The sequence below is a fragment of the Parus major genome, chromosome 3 (assembly GCF_001522545.3).
Source record: "Parus major isolate Abel chromosome 3, Parus_major1.1, whole genome shotgun sequence".
Taxonomy (NCBI): domain Eukaryota; kingdom Metazoa; phylum Chordata; class Aves; order Passeriformes; family Paridae; genus Parus; species Parus major.
The window spans coordinates 92,911,024-92,932,912 of NC_031770.1; the positions used below are offsets into that span (position 1 = coordinate 92,911,024).

At 36.6% G+C, this 21,889-nt stretch overlaps 1 protein-coding gene across 14 annotated transcripts in view; it reads right to left on the bottom strand.

Moving 5' to 3' along the window:
- The window catches only part of DLGAP2 (DLG associated protein 2), a 451,519-nt gene that overhangs the window by 137,146 nt on the left and 292,484 nt on the right, over window positions 1-21,889 (bottom strand). For 6 of the 14 annotated variants that reach the window (XM_015621018.1, XM_015621017.1, XM_033513039.1 and 3 more), the window contains one exon: window positions 20,401-20,433. The exons of 5 other annotated variants lie outside the window; for them this stretch is intronic. In XM_015621018.1, coding sequence (XP_015476504.1) covers window positions 20,401-20,433 — 33 coding nt within the window. Of the gene's footprint in view, window positions 1-17,380; window positions 17,501-20,400; window positions 20,434-21,889 lie in introns of all 14 variants that reach the window. 3 more of the 14 variants (XM_015621025.2, XM_015621026.1, XM_015621024.1) reach the window with 1 other exon arrangement.

Here is a 21,889-nt window from a genome sequence, read left to right on the forward strand (position 1 = left end):
GTTTTGAATATTTTTCACCACACACCATCATTTCGTGCATGTATTTATATTTCTTTGGTATTTTTCACTATAATATCTCAATACTAATACAACACCTACTTTGCACTAAGAGACTGGAGGTTTCAGAATAAGGGTCTAAATCTGCTGTGATACTTTTTATAAGGCATATTTTAAATATTCCATGTGCTTCCAAAATCTTGCTTGGAATCCTGGCCTAAAGCATTACTGCCTCACTCCCATCTGAATTATCTATGTGATGAGTAGTATCATAAACATTTGTAGTGATCTCTTGTAAATTTAATAAATTGTTACAGGTTGAGGTTTATACTACAGTTATTCATACTTTTAATGTTTCCTTAATACTCATCAGTTGATGGGTTCTCATCAGTGCCTCCATAATGCATTTATTTAACATCAGCTTGGGAGTTCACTGAGTCCAATATAAAACCTAGCAACATTGATGGGACTATTTCCGTTTATTTCAGCTTTCTTAAGATCAGACCTGTAGGAATATAGCCATATTATAATGCTGTTTCTAGAAAGAACAGTTTACCAGCCCACCTGGAACAGAACTCAAATGCAGAATAAGATAGTATCTGTATCTGAAGTATCCAATTCCAAAGACTCTATGAATTGGGGTGCAAACAGCTGCATAGCCAGAAACACCCTAGTGTACCGACTAAATGTTAATTGGGTACTGGAAGCATACTGTTTTCAGCAAGAGTAAACAAATGCAATGCATTTTAATTCATGATTATCACATGTATTATTAGTATAATTAGTGTCCATTCATAAATTCATAGGCATGGGTTTGGACAGGTGGACTATCTATTCTTATGGTGAATGCAAAATCAGCTGGACAGCTGGGTTTGCAGTGTTGTGATCACTGATAAAAAGTTCGGCCAGTGGTTGGATACTAGTGACATCTCCACACCCTAAAACTGGGGTCAGTTATTCAACACCTCCATTATTTTTCTGGAGGAGGTCTCAGTCCCCTGTCAGCAGCATCAGTTTAGGGGAAAGGTCAGTACAATGCTGCTATTCACAAGAACTTGGCAGAGAAACAGGTTGACAATAAACTTATGGTGTGCAAAGGTAAATATCAAGTCCTGCATCTGACATGTAATAGCCTCTTGCCTCTGCTGAGGCTGGAGGTCAGTTGATTCCAAGGCATCTTTGCAATATAAGAACTTGGAATGCCTGGTAGATAGAGTTGAGTATGACTTAATGGAGCACTCTTGAAGGCTGTCAAATATTGGACCAGTTTTTCTAGAAAGGCTGCAGATATGGCCATCCTTGGGGATGTTGAAATTTGACTCTACAAAGCCCTGAAAAACTCCAGGTTGGCATTGCTTTGAGTAGAACCTGGACCAGATGTTATGCAGAGCTCCCTTAAAACTTTTATTATTTTGTGATTCTAGATTTTAACAACTTGCTCATAAAAATATGGAATACTATGCATTTACACTGATTGGAAAAGTATTAGCTCTGTTGCATACTACATCAACCTGTCTCCATCTTTTATGAGTGAATAGAGTCATATTTCAGTATTCTTGTGTGGTATCATATCCTGTTGAATTTTCACTTCATAAAATTGGGACAGCATATTTGTCATTCTTAAAGCAAGAAATAATTTTGAAAATCTGACACTGCAACAAAGAATGTACAGCATACTCATAAGGCAGATATTTTCTAGCTAAAAAGAATGGTTGCATCTGTTTTGTATGATTTAGTGACTACCTTCTGCACAGACATAGCACACCATTTGTAGCATATGCTCTTCACTCAGTATGTTTAATAAATAGATTGCCTTCTGTTCATTTGATAACACAGATTTACTTGCCTTAAAAAATGACTTTGTATACCCTAAGAAAATGTAACCTCATGGAACTGGACTTAGCCTATAAAATAGCATTTTTTGACAGTGCCATGCAATTAAGGGGCACATCCCTGAGTGCACAAAGCTACCTGGAACACATAAGTTTACTGTACTCCTTTCCACTGCTAATTGACCTCTTTTCCAGTGTACCTCTCCATGGCACTCTGCTTACAATGTTTTTCTTAAAACCACTTTTTATTATCTATCCCATGGATTTTTATTACCTCCAGAATAAATGTGTTGCAATTCTTTAGTTAACCTGAAGCCTTTGAAGAGGCTGTGTTGCTTCTTGGAGGCAGTGAAGATCTTTGCTATGAAGATGTAATGTGTGCTTGTGTTTGTGTCACAGCATCTGTATAAATATCAAGCTTGTTCTCTGCTGTATGTTAAAATTTTCTGTCTCTGCATGGGTTTTGTCCTGTCTGTCACTATGTTCTGGCTATCATCTTTCCTGCACTTCCTGTGGTTTCCCTCTACTTTGCCTTCTTTTGTCTCTATAACTTACAACAGAAAACGATAAATGAATGTAAGCTATTATATGACACAAAGAATGTGGCTTCATGTTGTCTTTGGTTTTATTGATATTGCTGTAGCTTTACTGTAACTCATTCTAATTGTTCCTCATGTAATGAAATTATATTTATTTTAAAAGAGAGGAAGTGTCAGTACCTTCTAGGAAGTGAAGACCCTTAAAATAGCAGTATGTACTGATTCAGTACAGTAACAGCACCCAGCAACTGAACTTCAGACATTACCTGTATCCAGATAAAACCATTAAAAATAAACACCAGCTCTTCTTCTAAGTCAGAGGGTTGAAAATAGCCGCACTGGAGTGGCTTCTGAAACTGAAATTCTCTACTATTGAACTGAAGCTCTTCATTCCCTGAGCTCTCCTACTTTGGATGTCAGTTTTTCTGTAGTAAAACTCTATATTAAAAAGTCAAATAATGTGATCTTTGATTCAGCTGCAGTGGTGCTTTTCCTTGATTCTAAGAAAGTATAATCTCTCCCCTGAGAAACAAAGTATCAGCTGAGATTAAATTTTACCCAATCGTATTGTTAACCATCCTTCAATGGACTTCCTTACTTCAATTATATTTCAAATGCACAGTCTCAAGAAGATGATGATTCTGGATGTTCTAAATTGGATATATTTCACTTTATATATACTATATATTTCACTTAACAGATTTTGCAAGATGATGGAACATTAGGGTTAGTTTATTTATTATGCAGAGTTCTGGATTTTTCTCTTTTCAGAGTTTATTTTTGCCATACTATTCATTCAAATATATCTCATTCACCTGCTGATAGTCCATAAGACACAATTTTATTGAGATCATAGTTTTTGCCTCTGAGTACATGTCCAAATTCTGAGGCACATAAATACTCCAAAGACAAAAATAACTTAACACATTTGAACATTTAGTTTCTATGGAGACAAAACTAAAATGTCTAATGTGAGTTTATATTCAGCCTGATGCCTTACAGGTTAGAAACACTTCATTAAGCCTTAGAGAGAGATATTATTCCATAAATAAATACAGAAAAAAATAAAGGAGGACCACCCAAAATCCCAAATCCTGTGCTTCCAATACTTCTGTATTCTAGTTCTGAAAGAATTGCTTCTGGTAGCCAGTTCCTGTTTTTCTATTCCTACCCTACATTAGGGACTTACTGATAGACTCAAGACATAGTTTGTGTCATTTTCAATAGAAAAATCTTTTTGTTGAAACATGAGAAAACTCAAAAGTCAGGACTTTGAGGCTTCTAGCTTTCACTCCAAGTGTTTAGAGAATAATAGCTACAGAGTTAAGTGCTGCAGATGCCTGATGCTGCTGGGTCAAAGTAATGAATGTTACATGTCTGACCTTTTAAGCCAGGATCAGCAGAAAAGGGCCTGAAAAGCACAGCATCATGATTAGAGCTGTAGAAGTACTCGTGAGACTCCTTTTAGGCAGCTGGATATAGAGCCCACTTTTAAAAGTGCATTTTAAATGGCACTCTAGTCAGTCTTAAAGATCATATTTGAAGAGGTGTTGTTCACAATTATCATTTGCTTTAATGATGTTTTCTGAATCCTGTGCTTCTGCAAGCCTTATTAGTTAGCTTAATGTCTCAGTCAGCTCTTCCTTTTTACAAACTGCAGGTAAAATACAACATGAGATTATCGGTACTGAGGGCTCCTGCAAAGAATTTTGCCAGGCTTTGATGATTATGTCTGAGCCAACTTCCATGTGATAATTGTGTAAGTTGTCATTAGAACAGCACTGGGCTTCAACTCAGTCCCCAGCAGGGCTTTTTTAGCTCCAAACTGTATCACATTAAAAATGGCTGCAAGGTGTTTTGGCTTGAAACTTGCTCACAAATGACCAACTCAGAGCCTGAGCAAAATGACTATAAATATAGACATCTAGAAGAACCATGAATTACAGATTTTGCAAAAAGATACAAAAAGCAAAGAACAGCAGCATAAGGCAGAAAGTGGACAGAAGTTCTACTGCCTGCTGAACTAACCCCAGTTCAGACACAGGTGGGAGCAACACTGAAAGTGTTCCCAAGTGGAGGCTGACAGCAGCGAGGTCCCTGCCCCTGCCAGGTCTGTGTCTGCTCACTCTCTGCTCTCCTGGCTGTCAGCAGCTTGGAGCCAACACCAGCTGCTCCCCTGAGCCCCCTTCCAGTTGTGTTCCTATGCCTGATATCAACACTGTGCTCAATTCAGCCTCCTTTACTGGCAATCAGCATCCATAACAACACTTCAAACACTGGAGTCTCACTTACTACACCTGGCATTTTCCACCCCAAGGTTTGTTATGCTGCACACTGACCCAAGGAAATTCTGCACAGAATGACCCCATGTTTAGTTGCCTACCTATGTCACTGTGTTACCAAGATTTGCCACTCAAATAAATATGAATTTAGGGACTTTCACCTCCATTTTTCAGAGCATCATTAATATTAGCCTCTGCAACTGCCATTTCACTACATATTCTTATTTATGTAATGCCTTATTTGTACTTTTGGCATAGAATTCATGACCCAACTTGTGCAATCAGGTTGTCCATTGTTTGTCAATTTGTAACTAACTGTGAATGCAAGACCAAATTTAAAAGGGAATAAAAATTACTAGAGATAGTTTGTGAAAATTGGAAAATAGTAGGGAAATGCACAATAGTGACTCTGCTTAGGCAGAAGCCAGGCATGACACCGGAGCTGGCAGAAGCTAAGTGCCCAGATGGCACACGGGTATTAGCTAAACAGTGCTCACACAGTTGTAGGGTAGCAACAACATTGCCACTGTATGAGCTGTTATGTGGGATGAAAAGTCAGACAATGAACACAATTCAAGGGGAATTAGACTTCAGTATTTCCATTTCCCTAAATAGGAACTCATTTGGTACATGGTATCATGCTCATCAGTTATTCTGATTAAGACTTGCCTGTATACTTGATACCTTATCAATTCTTATTCCATCAGCTACTCTTATGCAGAGTAGCTGATGGAATAAACATTTACCTCTCATTGACTAAAACCCCAAAAAGAGATTTATATTACTTGGCTAGAATTCTACCCAAATATGTACACGTACTTTAGAAGCCTAAATGTATCTTGCGTGTTTATCTGGCTCAACAGGAGCCAAACTCAGCTGCCTAAATGAATCTTGGCAAACACTCCTAAGTCCATATACAGTCATTGTGGAGATAAAGTGCTATTGGGTGAATAGGCTGCTATTCATCTGATCTTAAAACAGACATCTTAAATTGGTCAGATGAATCTTATCCTGAAAGTACTTGCTTCTCTCCATTTAGTGGAGTCTGAGGTAACTAGTTTTAACAGAGACACCTAGAGTGTAATTACTTAGAGTTAGGTGGAATGAATGTCACCTCTGACAATCAAATGTAGAATCAGATACTTAATGTACAAATAAATCATGTCAAGGATTCCACAGTGAATTTCTTTAAAAGGAAAAATGGAATGGACCAGGCAAGTATTATTAAATCCCAGATGAGTTTTTCCTCATGAGTAAAACCCAGAATAAATCTTTTTTATCTCCAAAGTTCTTCTGTATCTCCAGTACAGAAAAACAGCAGACCAGAACAGTTAGACTAACATGAGAGACAGACACACTAGTCACTACTCTGAAGACTCTCTACTTGAGAGAGGTCTTCTCTGCTGTCTCCTCTTCCAAACAAGCTTTTCTATAAGGCCCAAATTTGGTAGTTGGTGGCACAACCTCCCACACTCCTCTGTGACATACTGCAAAGGAATACCTATAGCCCCCGCCATCTCCAGTCCTTGGCATTTCCTGCAACAAAACCTTGTCAGTTTTAACGCCATTCATTTTGTCCCAACTGAAGAAGATGAATAGTTGTCTAGGATGATTTAGCAGGACTCAAAATTATCTTTTAAGAAAAAAAAAAACAGTGAAACTGCAAAGCAAAACAAGACAGACAATTCTATAAGGCAGTTACTAACAATATTCTCTACTAGTTGTGTAGACTATTTCTTACCCCAGGCCCCTGCCAGAGATGACTCATGCATGTAGAGACTCTAACACACAGGGAACCCTTATACCACAATGCCTACCAAGCCTGTGAACCCAGCATTGATGCACCATCTGACACATGCCACTGCACACCCCTGAGAACTGGCCCACAGCTCACCAAGAGCAGAAGGTGCTCGGTGTGGGCTGGGCTGCCCATATTGCTGAGTAGTTTGAAGCGAGGAGAGCAGGGCACAAAAGGTGAAGGTCACTGCTCTCCCCTTTCTCACACCTGCGTGGGTGCAGGTTGTGGAGAGGCTCATGTCAGAACTGCAAGCTCAGAATTAAGAACTTCCAGAATCCAGTGTCCTGCCACAGGCTGTACTTCTCTACTGCCTGGTGTATGGAAATCAGCTTCCAGAACTGACCTGCTTGCTCTAAGGGAGGCCCTGTGAAGTCAGGGCTCCAGCTGTGCATGCACTTACTTCTATGCCAAAGTCTTGTAATAAAAACTCAGACAAGTCAGCAGTGTGGTTTTTAGCTATTTTGAACTTAGTGTCAGGGTTTGAGAACAGTATGAGTAGCATTAACAATCCAGAAGAAAGTTGTACTAAATCTGGTCCAGAATATCTATAGATTTATAAAACTTGTATTTTGTACACTTTTTAGAAATATTAAGAATATAAAGTCTACTATGAGAACACTATAAGACAGTGATAGTTAAACATACACAGACATACACACACACACATATATATATATATTTTGCCCTAACATGGCTAAAACCTTATCTAGCATTCTTTGCATATCTAGCACTGATGGAAAAATAGGTTAAACTTCAGCTATGTAAGTATGAAAAATATCTCAATGCCCCAAACGCTTCTATTTCAAGAAAAAATAATTTACTGTATTGTGCAAATTTACTAAATTTTTGGTATCCACAAGAGAAAGATCTTGTTCACAAAGTGTGCTTTTGTCTCAATAAATTAAAAAGATGGCTTCAAGGACATAAAAAGATTGAAACAGTCATATCATCATCTGTAATTTTTATTGCAGACATGTCTCCTATTGCATAACAAATATGCTGAAGAGGTTTGCCAAAGGTCATGCAAATTGTAGGTAATATTTTAAAGACTAAGAACTAAAATAGAGGGAAAGAGGTCAATAAAACATAAAACTATGATCTTAAATAGCAAAATAACAGACTCTGCAACTTTTTACAGTATGTGAGGAATGAATAGTGTAACATCTATTCAGACCATGAAATTCACTAATATCATTAAAATGCATGACAATCAAGAAATGGCTATAATCCACCTTGACAGAAGTTAGTGCATCAAGCAAATCCTTACTTGGGAGTCCTGTCACTTTCTTAATTGGAGCAGTAACTGGATTTGTTTGAAAGAATAAAATTTATTCCTCAAATTATACCACCAAGTAACAGGAAAATCAGACAGAGCAGAAAGATTGCAGAAATGATTGGAAAATAATTTTTTTATTTTCCAAATGAAAATTTGGACAGTTGAGAGCACGTTCCTGGTGACAAAAGTTATTTAATTGAAAGGAATCAGATCATGCAAGGAAAGTTGTTTGTGAGACCAAGCAGAAAGGGCTGTAAAGCTTTTATTTTAAAATTAAGTCAGAATATTCTGAGCTAGGACTTTAATATCTCTAGAAAGCTCCATAGATATCAGAGAGTGGGGGTGAGTAGGATCATCCTCATGGTGCACAGGGGAGAGAAATGGCACAGCAGTGTACTCTTTCTCAGTCAACCTGAAGTGTCACGGTTCAATTATCTTCAAAGCCATTACAATAATGCATATCAGGGGAGGAGCTGCCCCCCAGTTCTGTGCATGCCCTAACAAGGAAACTTGGCTATCTGATGGCTACAGAAGAAACAAGTGCAATATCAGAACGAGTTAGCATCTCTGTACCAATGCAGACCGTTGCTCAGGATTATATCTGTACAGGCTCTATTTACATGTTGTGCTGGTTTTGGCAGAGGTAGAGTTAAGTTTTTTCACAGCAGCTGGTATGGGGATGTGTTTTGGATTTGTGCTGTGAACAGAACTGGTAATACAGGGGTGTTGTTGCTACTGCTGAGCAGTGCTTGCACAGAGCCAAGGCCTTTTCTGCTCCTCATCTCACCCTGTGCCATCAGTGAGGAGGGTGTGGGTGCACAAGGAGTCTGGAAGGGACACAGCTGGGACAGCTGATCCCAAATCACCCAAGGGATATCTCACATCATATGGTGTAACGTAAAGCTGGGGGGAAAAAAGGAAGGCAGGGACATTCAGAATGATGCCTTTTGTCTTCACAAGTCAGCATTACACACGACGGAGACATTTATGGGGACGGCTGAATGAAGTGGTGAACAAATTCTTTGCTTTGCCTGGGTGTGCAGCTTTTGCTTTACTTCTTAACCTGTCTTTATTTCCACACATGAGTTTTCTTATTTTCACCCTTCCAATTCTCTCCCCTTGGAGGGGAGTTAGTGAGTGGCTGTGCTGGCTGGGGTTAAACAATGAGCTTATTTAAATGGAATGGGCCTGGGCTATCACACAGGCCTTGAGGCCAGCTGTCACTACACAGCTCTTTTTTGTACTACTCTCAAATCCTTCATCCCCACTTCCAATAATAAAATGCCTGCATCCAGACTGCTTTTTGGGAAAGATGCCTAAGTCCTTGAAACACACCCAGGCACACACACAGGGAATGCTCTGGCACTTCACTACGTGGATGGGCACATGCCAGCGAGGGAGCTCAGACCACAGCCCACATCAGTTTACTGCGGCAGATGCAGCAACAGGCACTGGGCAGTAGGGTTCACTGAACTGGTGCAGCTGGGACTCAGACCAGGTGTAAAAAAAGGGATAACCTGGGCCTAAAAGAGATGAGACTAGATAATTACAGACACAGAGGAAAGGAAGGTTTGATCAAAGAAAAGTGAGAGGAAAAACAATTTTTTATGGTTGCTTATATTTCCCATTGTTACTGTGACAAAAATCCCAGCAATGACCCACCAAATGCTTAAAGGAACACTGCGCAAGTCTTATGTTAGTTGATGCCTTGCTTGCCCAAGAAATGCACTTGATCTCTGATTTTTTGAGACGAAGACACTACAGCATCTCCATATTCCTAAAGAATTGCTTTCATTTATAACATTCAATTACCTTACTAGGATCACATGCTTAACATAAATGTAGTGTTCCAGCGAAAACTTCTTTTGCTTGGCTTGTTTATGGTCTCTTGTAGATAGATAGTTCTCTGTTTATTTAGCAACTACATAATTTGATAAAATAATAGGGAAAATATGAGTTTCAAATTCCAGTCTGTGATTTCAAGACAAATATAACACTTTTCAATTAAGCAAGAAATAAACAGTTATAGTGGGTACATTTTACATGATGTGGAAAGTGTTATGAGAATGCAAGTAATTCTCTGCAGGAAGAAAACAAATTTTTGGCTACATTCAGTTAAAAAGTTTTATAAGATGCAACAGGAAATGAAGTTTTGGATAAAACTTATGAGGGCTTGGCTTAATTTCTGAAGCCTGTCGTAATACTGACGGGGTTTTTTGCTACAGCTCAACTTGGAAAAAATATGATATATAGGTGATACTGAAAGAAGGCAGGCAGAGTCTTAATTGCAACATGCAGAATAAACAATGTTTGCTTAAAATTATTTGCATTTTCCTGTAATTATATGTATTTAAAACATTGGGAAAAGACATATAAATCAGATTTAAAGGGTGATAACTTCCTGATTATGTTGCAATTCAAAAATTGCCCAGTTAATTATGGTGAAAGATATTTCCATGGAATAGCATTTTATTTCATCATTTGCTCTTGGGGATTACTGCCCAATATTGTCATTAAAGTAAAGCAAAAACCTGATGGTGGATGAAGCATAAACATTGTTTTTTAGATAAAATGTCATAAGTATTGTACCTCAAGCACTTACATAAAAATTCATGAGCTACCATTTCCATAGCAACAGGCAACATAATTTAGCCAAGATAGCTGCTTTCCATTCTAGGGACTTCACTGTCACTGCAGTTTACAAAATACAAAGTATGTCTTCTAAGACTCTAATACGGAAAACAGACAAAATGCTGGAAATGTTGAGGAAGGCATAGATTTTATTGCAGATGCAGAAAGATGCTTCTTTCTCTTCTCACCTGTATTTCATGGGATTCTCTACCGTTTTCAACTCACCACACACCAATCTAGCTCTCCTTGTTGTGCAGGAGGTCCAGTGAAAGGCATCTGAAGCTGGCCTGTCTCTCATGTTAGTCTGATTCTTTCTGGAATGTGCAGAAGCAGCTTCTTCACTGGCCGATTCCTTCTTTCTCTCCTTCCTCCTCTCAGTTACCAAAATAAAATTCTCTTCAATGCAGAGAGTCAGCACAACATATCTGGGGCACCTGTTAAATCTCATATTGAGCCTACACACAGTTACTAATTTAACACACTGCTGACACACTCCCATAGTCGTAAGTCTTTTGCTTCCCTAATGGTTCCTTGAATCTTGCTATTAATCTGAATCACTCTAAAGTACTTTTAAAAACATCTGGCTCCATATTTTTAAATTAAAAAAAAAAGTCTGTGATAAAATTTAAAAATAAGAACTTAAAAAAACAGCAGAACTAACATTCTCACTGAAGGTACTCTGAAATTTCACACTTGAGTAGCTATGGTTTAAATGGAAAGATCACGGAGAGCAGCATCAATTTCTACCTACTGGAAGTATAGGATTGCAGTCTGCTATCCTTGCCTTGCAAAGAATAATGTCTTCTACTATTTTCTCAGTGAGGTTGGAAAAATTCCTTTTGAAGGAGAAATCTGATTGATGTCAGCAAGTGAATCACCACCTATCCATGGGAAATGAATGCTTTTGAAAGAATGCTATATTGGACACTGCATTTGATAGACTCTGTAATGAAGTGGTGGCTCTGTCTCTGAAGTTTCCCTGAGCTGACCCCCTGACAGGGACCCTAAGGCATTCACCTCCTCACAGGTATTCCTTATTATTAAAATATGCAGAAGGTAAAAACTAAATTTTCTACTTCACAACTGAGAATTACTTATATATGGTATTAGTATGCAGATAATTCTTCTGACTTCTAAGTTATTTTCTCACTTTGGCAAGTGCACCAATGACAGAAACTGGCACAGGTATCTGGAAAAGAAGCTGTGATGCTGGAGCACAGTCACTTGTTGTGTGGGTAGGTTACATGATTATTTGTCAGGAGCAATGCAGGGATCAATGGTAAGATGCAATATATTCTACTTATGAACTTCACCTAAAGAATGCATAAACATGGCAGTTACCTTCTTTTTTCCAGCTACAATGCAATGCATGATTTCTTATATCTAAAGATCCTGACACTTTCCTGATAGAGAAATAATCCTCTGTTTCTGCATCCATCCAAACAAATATGTACAACCTGACTATAACTTCATTCATACAAACTAATTACGTATGATCTAGCACTTTGATGAAGGCTTAAATGTTCAGCTGATATAAAAAGAAAAAAACACTACACCTACCAGAGTAATTATTACAAGGGTATTTTTATCCTGCAGTTGAACATACGCAATAAATGAGCATTAGATTATGCTACTGAAATAGTGCATGAACCTTTATTATCCTACAGGACAAATTCTGTAATCCCCTCTGACAGACTCATAATCACAGCAATAACCAGTTCTTGACCTGTGAGACAGGCTGAGTATCCCTGCCAAATTAACAGGAATAGTAACTATTCTGTTTCTGTAAAATTGATTGTTAAGCACCAGAACTGTAAAAAGTCATCTCCATATTAATTAACAGTGCCTAGTCTTGCATTAAAGTCAAACACACATACACAAGCCACTGATCTTGATAGATAAGTCTTACACAACCACCTCCAAAATTTATGATTACAGGAAACACAACCATATTTATTCAGAGATATAGACAAGCAAGGAAAACACCAACTCCTATCATCTCTGATCATGATCACTTCCCTGGCTGAAATCTGAATGAGGAAACAGTTCTAGAGCTATGTAAAAAATAAAATTTAAATTCTATCAGCAAATTTACTTTGAAGTAGTAAAGACTGCTTGTGGCATTGTAGCTTTAGAGAATGTAATTTAATATTTTCATAAGAATGTGTTTATATAGCAGTATGATTTATTATTGTCAAAAATCTTGTAACAGAAGAGAAATACGTGACTCATGATCTATGTAATACATAAAATTTCTGGGAAGAATCTGTTGGTTTATAGAAAATAATCTGGGCATCTATTCTCCTTGGATAGTTTTTGTAATTCACAGCTTCAACTGCTCATTTCAAGAAAAGGAAAGCTTTAAAGATCTGAAATAAATATATATTTCAAAACTATAAATTTAAAAAACATTCTGAGGTGGCTGAATTTTAGGTAAAATGATATTTGATAAATTAATATCCATAAAAATAGAACTAAATTAGAAACAATTTTTTTAAAAAACATCTTTTTTTTGCATACAGCAAACAACTAAAATTCATTAAGAAAATGCTGCTGGACCACTTAATTGGCCACTGAGGATAAAAACAGTCATGATTTATATTGTGTCCTGTAACATTTATATATTTTTATATACATATGTTAGAAGAATATGTACTACTATCAACTACTTACTTTGTAAAATATTCTACATACAGTTTACAGCTGCTACAAGCTGGCCTAAACATGCAGCCAAGGAGTAACATTGGACAGTACATAACTACAGTAAATACAAACCCCATCAACACAGTATATTTAATATTTATCTATTTAAGAAGCTACTACCTGAAAAATTAAAAACATTTTCTATATTTAGCTGTAAAAACAACTTACATTTAATCCATGCCTTCAAAATGGGGAAATTAAAGATGCCAGATTTAGATGAGGAATCAAAGCTTGCAAGAAGACAAGCTTTGACTACCAATATGGTCGCCCTATTTTCAACTCAAAAATCAAATTATCCTCCTTAAGGATTTGCCTTTGTCTCCAATTCCAATTTGATATCTTTCTTCATATGAGTTCCTGTGGACTATAGCATTAGTTTAAAACATCTGAAAATACTTCTTTTAGGAGACTTTAACATTTCAGAGTCTTTCTTTGACCTGTTTCTCTTAACATTATGAAGTGCTACAACAATCTCCTGCAGCATCACAGTCTAAGCACAGAGCTAAGACTCAGAATAGCTGAATGACAGCTTGGAAAAATTGATGCCTTAATTGAACATTGGTGATAATTTGACAAACTCAATATCATAAATACTGTAGCCCTTGCTGTTCTCAAATAATTACATTTCAGATATTTCCAAAAAGATATGCTTAATTAAAGAAGAATCAAGCCATGACTTCATGCATTTGCAAATGAGAGATACACCATATAGCTTTCAGTATCTGGTAGAGTCCAAATATTTTTTTTATTTATTTTAGTTCCTTTAAATTCTGTTTGGTGGTAATTAATGAGGCATATAATTACTCTGATTCATCCTGTACCCTTAACATGAAATACCCCAGAGCAATTAAAAACAATAATTAATAAAATATCAAAAAAGAATTAATTAAAAGCACAACTGAAAATTAATCATTAACTTCACATTAAAAAAGATCAAGAATTGTACAGAACTCATTAAGACTTTGTATAATTCATGTTATATAAATGGCTAAGAAATTACTAGTAGTACCTGCGGTACCTCTGTATCAACAGCTCTTTATACAATTCTTGTTAAACAAGTATGAATCATAGCTAAGAGCCAAAGAAATGAGACAAAGTAATCACAAAGAGTAAAATAAACTCATGAGGCAAAGCATCAATACCATATGTCTCTGTGAGGCTCCTAATTTCAAATGAGTATATAGTTCCTTTACTTCTGAAATTGCCATATTTTCAATAAAAGTGCATATCCTTTCCATTTTTGCATTTTGCTTATATTTAGGTGGAAACTAAACAGGTGAAGTTGAGGACATAGAAATGTTTGAATACAGGAATGAATTGCACAGCTGTCAAGTTCCTACATGATTGGGCAGTTTCATTTCTTTTCCCATCTTTGTAACCCCATGACTGCGTTGCAGTCCAGAGCAAGGGCACAGCAGCATGCTGAGCATGCCCCAGCTCAGCTTCCCCGGAACACACCTGTCTCCCCACCCCGGGAAAGGTTTGCTCAGTGACATGCAATCCTCTTTGCTCAATCACCCAGAAGAGGCAGGCTCCAGAGCAACCCAGACTGAAAACATACGAGCTATTTTGGATCAGGAGCCTGAAGGAGCTCAGAAACAAAAGAAATAAAAAAATTCGATCAATTTGAAATAATGTCTTAATATTTCCCCCTCCTTCTCCCCTCACACAGAACAAATTCCCAGAGCACACTTCTCATGTTGGTACATAATCGTTTTTTTACCTGCAGGTTCATCTGGAAAAACTATATTTTGAACAGCAGGACTATGCACAGTTACATCCCAACTAAGACTCTAAAGGCAAGATAGAGTACACACAGACTTTCTCCTCATGGCTTTTATTTGAGACAAAAAAGTCAAGGGGCAATGACAGAACTTAAGAAATTAACAGAACTAAAAAAGTTACGAATTTGGATAAAATCTATACTGGATGAATACTAGATGAGTACAATAAATGCAAAATGACTTAGTTTGTGATTATGTCCATTCTATTTTATTTTAAAGAAGCTCAAAAGGAGCTAAAAAGTGACTTTTTTAGTTTTGTTTTGTTTACTAGATCATCATACTCCACCCTCTTATGGTTTGATGACTTTCATTTTATGTTTTGGTTTACTTTTTTTTAAAATCAAACTTGTCTTCAACCTAAGCTGACAGATCTTACTTTTTTTGAACATTAAAAATATTATTACAGAAATTCAATAGAAAGGTAAAAAAACCTCTCCAACACAGCACTAGGCAAGCATTTTCTCAGATAAAATCAAGATGATAGTTAGCCAAAACCAGCTGCAAAATAGTATTTTCTTCAAATTTGTTCTTGAAAAATCTGTCAGCTCTAATCAAATAACACTGAACTTTGATATTCTATTGTTGATACTATTGAACTAAATTTCACTCAGTGTTATTTGTCCTAAGCCATCCAATCTTCATTTTCTTCCCAACATTTCATATGCTTTAGGCAAAAGCAGAGAAAAAGGATGAAGGTGAGACTTTCTGTGCTTCTGACTCAATGTACAGCAACTGCAAATAATATGGCTGAGAAGACACTCTCAGATAAACTTTTATTTCAACCACAATAGCCAGTACTGGTGTACTGAAAATGAAATGACCCAGCAGGTCTGTGAATAGGAAGGTGCACAGCTCAACAGACCATTAACTAATTCATGAAGTGATGATCATTATATGGTCAAAGTGTTATTTCTTCTGGAAAATGAGCAGGTCACTGACCAAGTACCTTGATCAGATACACCCAGGAATTAAAATGGATATTTTGAGTTCATATTCAATTAGCATTTGAGACACTCTTTCTCGAAACACTTCCCACAGGACTGCACATGCCAAGTTCCTTCCATAGCTCAAGCTATTATTCAAAGACCTGAGAATTCTCATTCCAGTTAGAGCTATCTTAGTTTTACTGACAATGCTGAACATGGCAGTCTGTTCCCTAGACTATTAAGGGAATTTCAAAAAAATTAAAAAAAAATATATATATTGAAGTTGAAATCTAGCATTACATTGCCAACAGTGAAGAAGTCTTTAAAAAAAACCCAATATCTTTGCTCCTGAAATATTTCAGAAAACCTCAAGCCTATGTAGACTACTTGCAACAAAACAGCATTCATCATTAACACAATGAAAAACAAAGTCTGTGGATCTTACCAGACAGCTGGGTACTTTGGAGTGGTAGTAGGGAAAAGGGAAAGCACTACATACTAAAGCTGAATTAAAAGAAAAATCAAGAGAGATGCAGAAGCTGTATTTGGATTTCCTAGTATAGATTCCAAACTCTGGTGACACCTAACTAATCTTTATGGGATCCAGAACAGGAATTCTTAAGTGTGCTTCACAGCCCATGGAAACCAAACCAGACAACTGCTATTAACTATCTTCACCGTGGAGTTTCTCTGAGTTAAAGGTACATTCTTAATCTTTCAACTGAGCTAATACAAGATATTATTTATAGGGATGCAGTCAGAGGAATGCATTTAAATAGGGCTTTAAAGTTTCTAACCTTTTTTCCATCCCATTCCTTAGAAACAGATCCTGGCTAATTCTCCCTCTTGTTTGGACTAATGATCACCCAAAACTCAGTGCCCACTCAGATTTCACCAGTTTGAAACCACTAGATGTCATACGCTGGCATAAGAGCCTTCTCTTCCACCTCAAATCTCATGTTAGCCACATCAAACTAGGGAAAAATGCTCATTCTTGTTCAGTCAGTTACCTTTTAGGATTGCAACTTGGTTTGCTTGACACAGACAATCACCATAACCTGAACTGTAGCTAAATCCTTAAAAAGGGAGAATTAAGAAGGAAGTGTTATGTACAAATAAAAAAGTACTTTACTTCTATATACAGCATTTACAAAATTCTACATGAATATATTCTCATAGTTTTTGAAAAACAAGGGTTCCTAGGACAGCTGTCAGAAAACCAGTCTTACAGTGTGAGCCTTAAGGAGTAAAACATATCAGATTTACCAGAACGAAAGTTGAAAGGTACCTTGACTACTGTATAAAAATTTTTAGTAGACATAGGGGTGATAAAATTGTGATAGTCTATGAAAGAGGCCAGGTTTGCAGGTCAAGGCAGTAAGTTCATCAGGCCAGGTGGCAGAGTTTCTCTGCACAGAGACCTTTCAACAGGTCACTGCAATTTGTTATAGACACTTGTTCAGAAAGCATACCTGAAAAAGGGGGAATTTTCAGTGTCGCTGAAAAAGGCATAGCAAAAGGAAGACTGGCAGCTGAAATTAGACAAATTCAACCTTTCCACAACATTTCAATTTCCTAGCACTAAGGGTAATTAAATATTGGAATGGCTTACCAGGGGAGCTGGTGGACTCGCCATTGCTTGGAGCTTTAGGACGAGATTAGATATCATTGTAAAAGAGATGCTTTAATCCAGCTTCTGGAAGTTCTCAACATGCCCATAACACTTGCAGCTCTGCATTAAGACAATGACTATAATCAAATCTCGTACTTTAGGGTTTCAGCTAATCAACTGCAAGGGTTATAAAGAATTTTTTTTTTCCCCTTCACATAAAAACCAGACAGATACTTTAGTGTGGTTTATATTCTGATCTGTCTCTGAAGTAGCAGAGATTGCCCAAATCTACAGAAAACATAGGGCAGCTGATGCAGTTGCCAGTGGTGATAGGGAAAGTACTTCCTCTTAGCCTGAAATTCACAAAGCAGTCCTATCCAAATGGGAACTCACATGAATTTAAAGTCATCTAGATGGATGCAAACCCCTTCTGCCCTGGAACCTTTGTGATTAGGTCAGTGCAGAAGCAGGTTTGGTCTGTCTGCCCTGCTAAGGGTCTGGCAGTAGCACCCACTCAGCATTTCACTGACACAGCTACATGACTTAAGGAAAGGAGTCATTTCATGGTCGGCTCCTGCAGAGCACTGGCCAAGGGTCAAGTGAAAAACTATTGGATCACCATACCCTTAGAGGTTTTGTTAATGAATCCTGCTGGATTAGCTCAAAGCTGTGCTTTTTTCCAAGGTGAGATAAATAGAAATCTCAAATGAGTTTGTTTTGTGTTTGCTCAGCATGTTAACACACATATCTCAGCTAATTAACTAATTGCTGTTGAAGAGGCATAACTAACACCTTGCTCTCTTCTATCTGCTGAAAGGTAACATACTTTAGCCTAACTAGAGTAATCATGTTAACACATAGGTATCTGTATTTACTGTTCTGTTTTTCAGCATATATACATAAACATCCCTTTTGGTTTTTAGTTTAGCTACATCTGTAACTACACATTCTGCATTATTTTAGCAGAATACTATAATGAGTTGATTATTAAATGTAAATAAAGCTGAAGGCAAGAAAGAACATTCTACTACTTTTACCCTTTTATGTGAAAAGAGTACGTCTTAACTCTGTCAAATAAAGCATAAAATGAGAGATGGTTCTTCTAGTTATTTCTGTGAGCTGCACTGTAGCATGTTCAATACTGTGAGTCTCCAAATAAATACCTCTTTAAGTGAAGTCCATGACAGGCTCTTATGCTTATTGGCTGCCTATACTATTCTCCTACATCCCTTTGACAGTTTGTTAGATTCTAAGACATTTCTGCCTGTGCTAAATAACAGGCCATTTGATGGATTTGTGCACAGCTGCACCTGGAATGTAATGCAGGCATGTAAATCACCTGTTGTGCAATTCAGGACATTTTCCATGCAGAATAAGGATGATTTGTCTTTGCCATAATTCTGAAGCATAAGTACCAATACAAGGGTCTGTTGTCAGTATTGCTCATTATCATTGTGTTGTCATATTACAAAGTAAGAATGGGACACACCATGACAGCACCATCTAGTAACATAAAATATTCATGCAAAAACAAAAGCAGACTCAACCTTTAAAAAGTAGAGAAAAAAAAAAAAAAAAAAGATACACTGATCCTGTTTGTCTCAATGTCTATTTTGGTGACACATGCATATATTTGACAGGACTTATGACAAATTTACAAGATGGCCCTAATTAAGCAGTATGTTATTCCATGAGTATCCTTACTCAAACCAAACCAAAATATTCAGAATAAGAGTTTCCTCATCTGGGATGAAAATGAAAAATCTACACATACAGTATTCTGACTTCTCCAACAGGTTTCATTTGTTGTGCTGCTGTATTTAAGTACAAATATCTCTGACAGAATCTGTACCCAGATATGCTCCACACTGCACACAAAATTAATTTTGTAATGAACTTTATTGTTCCGTTTGTCTTTTTTGTTCTGTATCTAACAGCATACCTAATGCCTAGACTGCAGGAATGTTTGGAAAACCTTACATGAATCTACTGTCCCATAATTTTTAAAGAATGATATTAAAGGAAAAACTGAAGGAGGAATATTATACTATGCACTAGACACTTTAGATGCCAATGACATAATAAATAGTAATATCGTTCTAGTGATAAATATCATCACAAATTTTGACTAATTTTCTTTTTCTATACAAATATTATGCCTTAGTTTTCACTGCCTGTTCAACTGAAGGATTATTAAAGAAAATTTTGAGTACAGGGAGTCCACATATTTGCAGCAGAGATTTAATTTATTCAGAAAGTTCTCATTTATATTCCTTCTGTGCCAAAATCTCTTCCCAAGTAACACAGAAGTTCACAATTACTTAGCATCAAATTCTCTACTCTTGTATTTCTACTAAAAGATTCCCAACTCAAAATGGTTGAATTGTATAGCTGTAAAATTCTAAAATTTTTAATTGAATATACTATTTTTAAATTTAAGTTCCACACGGCATAAAAAATATGCATGTACAGTAGAATAATGTAATTGTGTTATCATTCTTTCTCAATTCTCTAACTGAAAATGTTCTTACTATTCAAAACTGTCCTTACTGTTCTTTCCTACACATTTCTAGTAATAAAACTGGAAACTAAACCTTGTATCTCTTGAATCTTTGCTTTCCTTAAATACTGAACAGTGGGTTTTTTGGTTGTTTTTTTTTACCTGCCTTACAGGATCGCATGCAAGTTTGAATAACTTAAAAATCTTTCCATTAGGGCTTGTTGTTTTAGAATAATTTTTCTCTTCCCTTGCATTATTTACATTAATTATATAATAGTTAATATTTAATGAAAAATTTCAATTCTATTCTTTAAACTAGTGCATCTAATAGCTACCTTTTCTTCATTTATATGAAATCTAAAAATCCACCTAATAATACAATTTTGACACATAACAAACTGCTGTCAGAAGCACACCAAATAAATTTTACAACACCCCTTTCCCCCACCCTCCAAGAAAACTCAATAAACTGAGTATAAAACAAACAAATAACATAATCTAATCTAACTGTCCACTTTACCTTGAAATGCATGCCCTGTTAGAGAATCCAAATCTGAAATTAAAACAGTGAAAAAATAATCTTTAACACTATTTTAATATTAAAAATCACAAAAAATCAAAATCAAACCTGGCACCAAATATCACATTATCATCAATATAAAATTTTAATCATATATATAGAAAGGCAAAACCAGAAAACTTAACATTACATTATGGTTTTCTTCTCCATAGTTTTGTAGAGGTAAAATATTAAATAAAACTTTGAACACTATGAGAAGTTAATTCATTTTACTGTTTAAGACATACATACTACAATTAAATAGGAATTTATAATACTTTGTAAATGAACTCTGATTTCAGAAACACATACCTTGAGTATAAATTTTTGTTCTACCTTTGTACATAAGAATAATAATTAGAAAAATGCAGAATGCATTTTAGATTGTGCCCTTTTAAAAACATTTTCCTTATTGATCACAACGGATAATAGACCTGACTTTGTCTATGCTAGTACTCACACTTTTTTTTTTCCTTTACTTTTTTTGGTTTTTTTCCCAATCTATCTGTTTTAAAAAAGAGAAAAGAGCTGGAATTATTCCTGCTGACACCATAAAGCATAAATGGAAGGCTTCACTGGTGACTTCCATCTGAAGAGAGAGCAGGAAGGCACATCAGTGATGCTGGAGGCACCAGAATGGCTCCTTCTAAATGTGCACTGAGACCAGAACTCAGAATTCCATCTTTGAAGCACTCTGCACCTTTGGAAATTCCATGCTCTTAACGAAGATTTATTTGGTAACTTTGAGGAGTTGCAGTATAGCCAGCAGAGTAGTGGAGGCTGATGAAGTACAGTCAACAGCAGCTGCGATTGCTGCTGCACTGCCAAGGTAAAAGGTCAATCCTCAGAGACACACGGCCAGAAGAAACCCCCTCTTAGACAGTGTTCTGTCACACAAGACAGGCATGTCAGCCCATTTGGAGAGCAAGTCCTGTTGCTAAGGGCAGTCCACAAGGTCCATTATCTTACCATGAAAGTGTGAGACCTTCAGACTCTCCTTCCTCCCTTCCTATGACCAGTGGGATCACAGGGGGATGCAACAGCTACACTCTTGGAAAAACACAACAGATTGTGGCTGACAATCCACCCTACTATGTTTACAAATCAGCTTTCTTGTAATTTTTAGGAACTGATTGTGTTTACTAGAAGTATCTAGAAAAAATCTTTTAGTACTGTTTAAAAACTACTTAATCTTTTTTTTTTTTTTTTTTTTTTAAATAAAAGTTGTTTTCTCATTGCAACAGTCAACAGATACAAGATAATGGTTTAGGCTACAGAAATGCTGAACTTTTTGTAATGCAGTAACTAATTCTGAAAGTCATTGGGAAAATATTTACCAATTAACTCCTGGAACTTCAAAAGGAACACTTAAGACAGGAGGAAAGGTGTGTTTGGCTCCTATAATAGTTTGACTGAGACATTTACAGAGGGCTGTGAACATGCTTAGCTT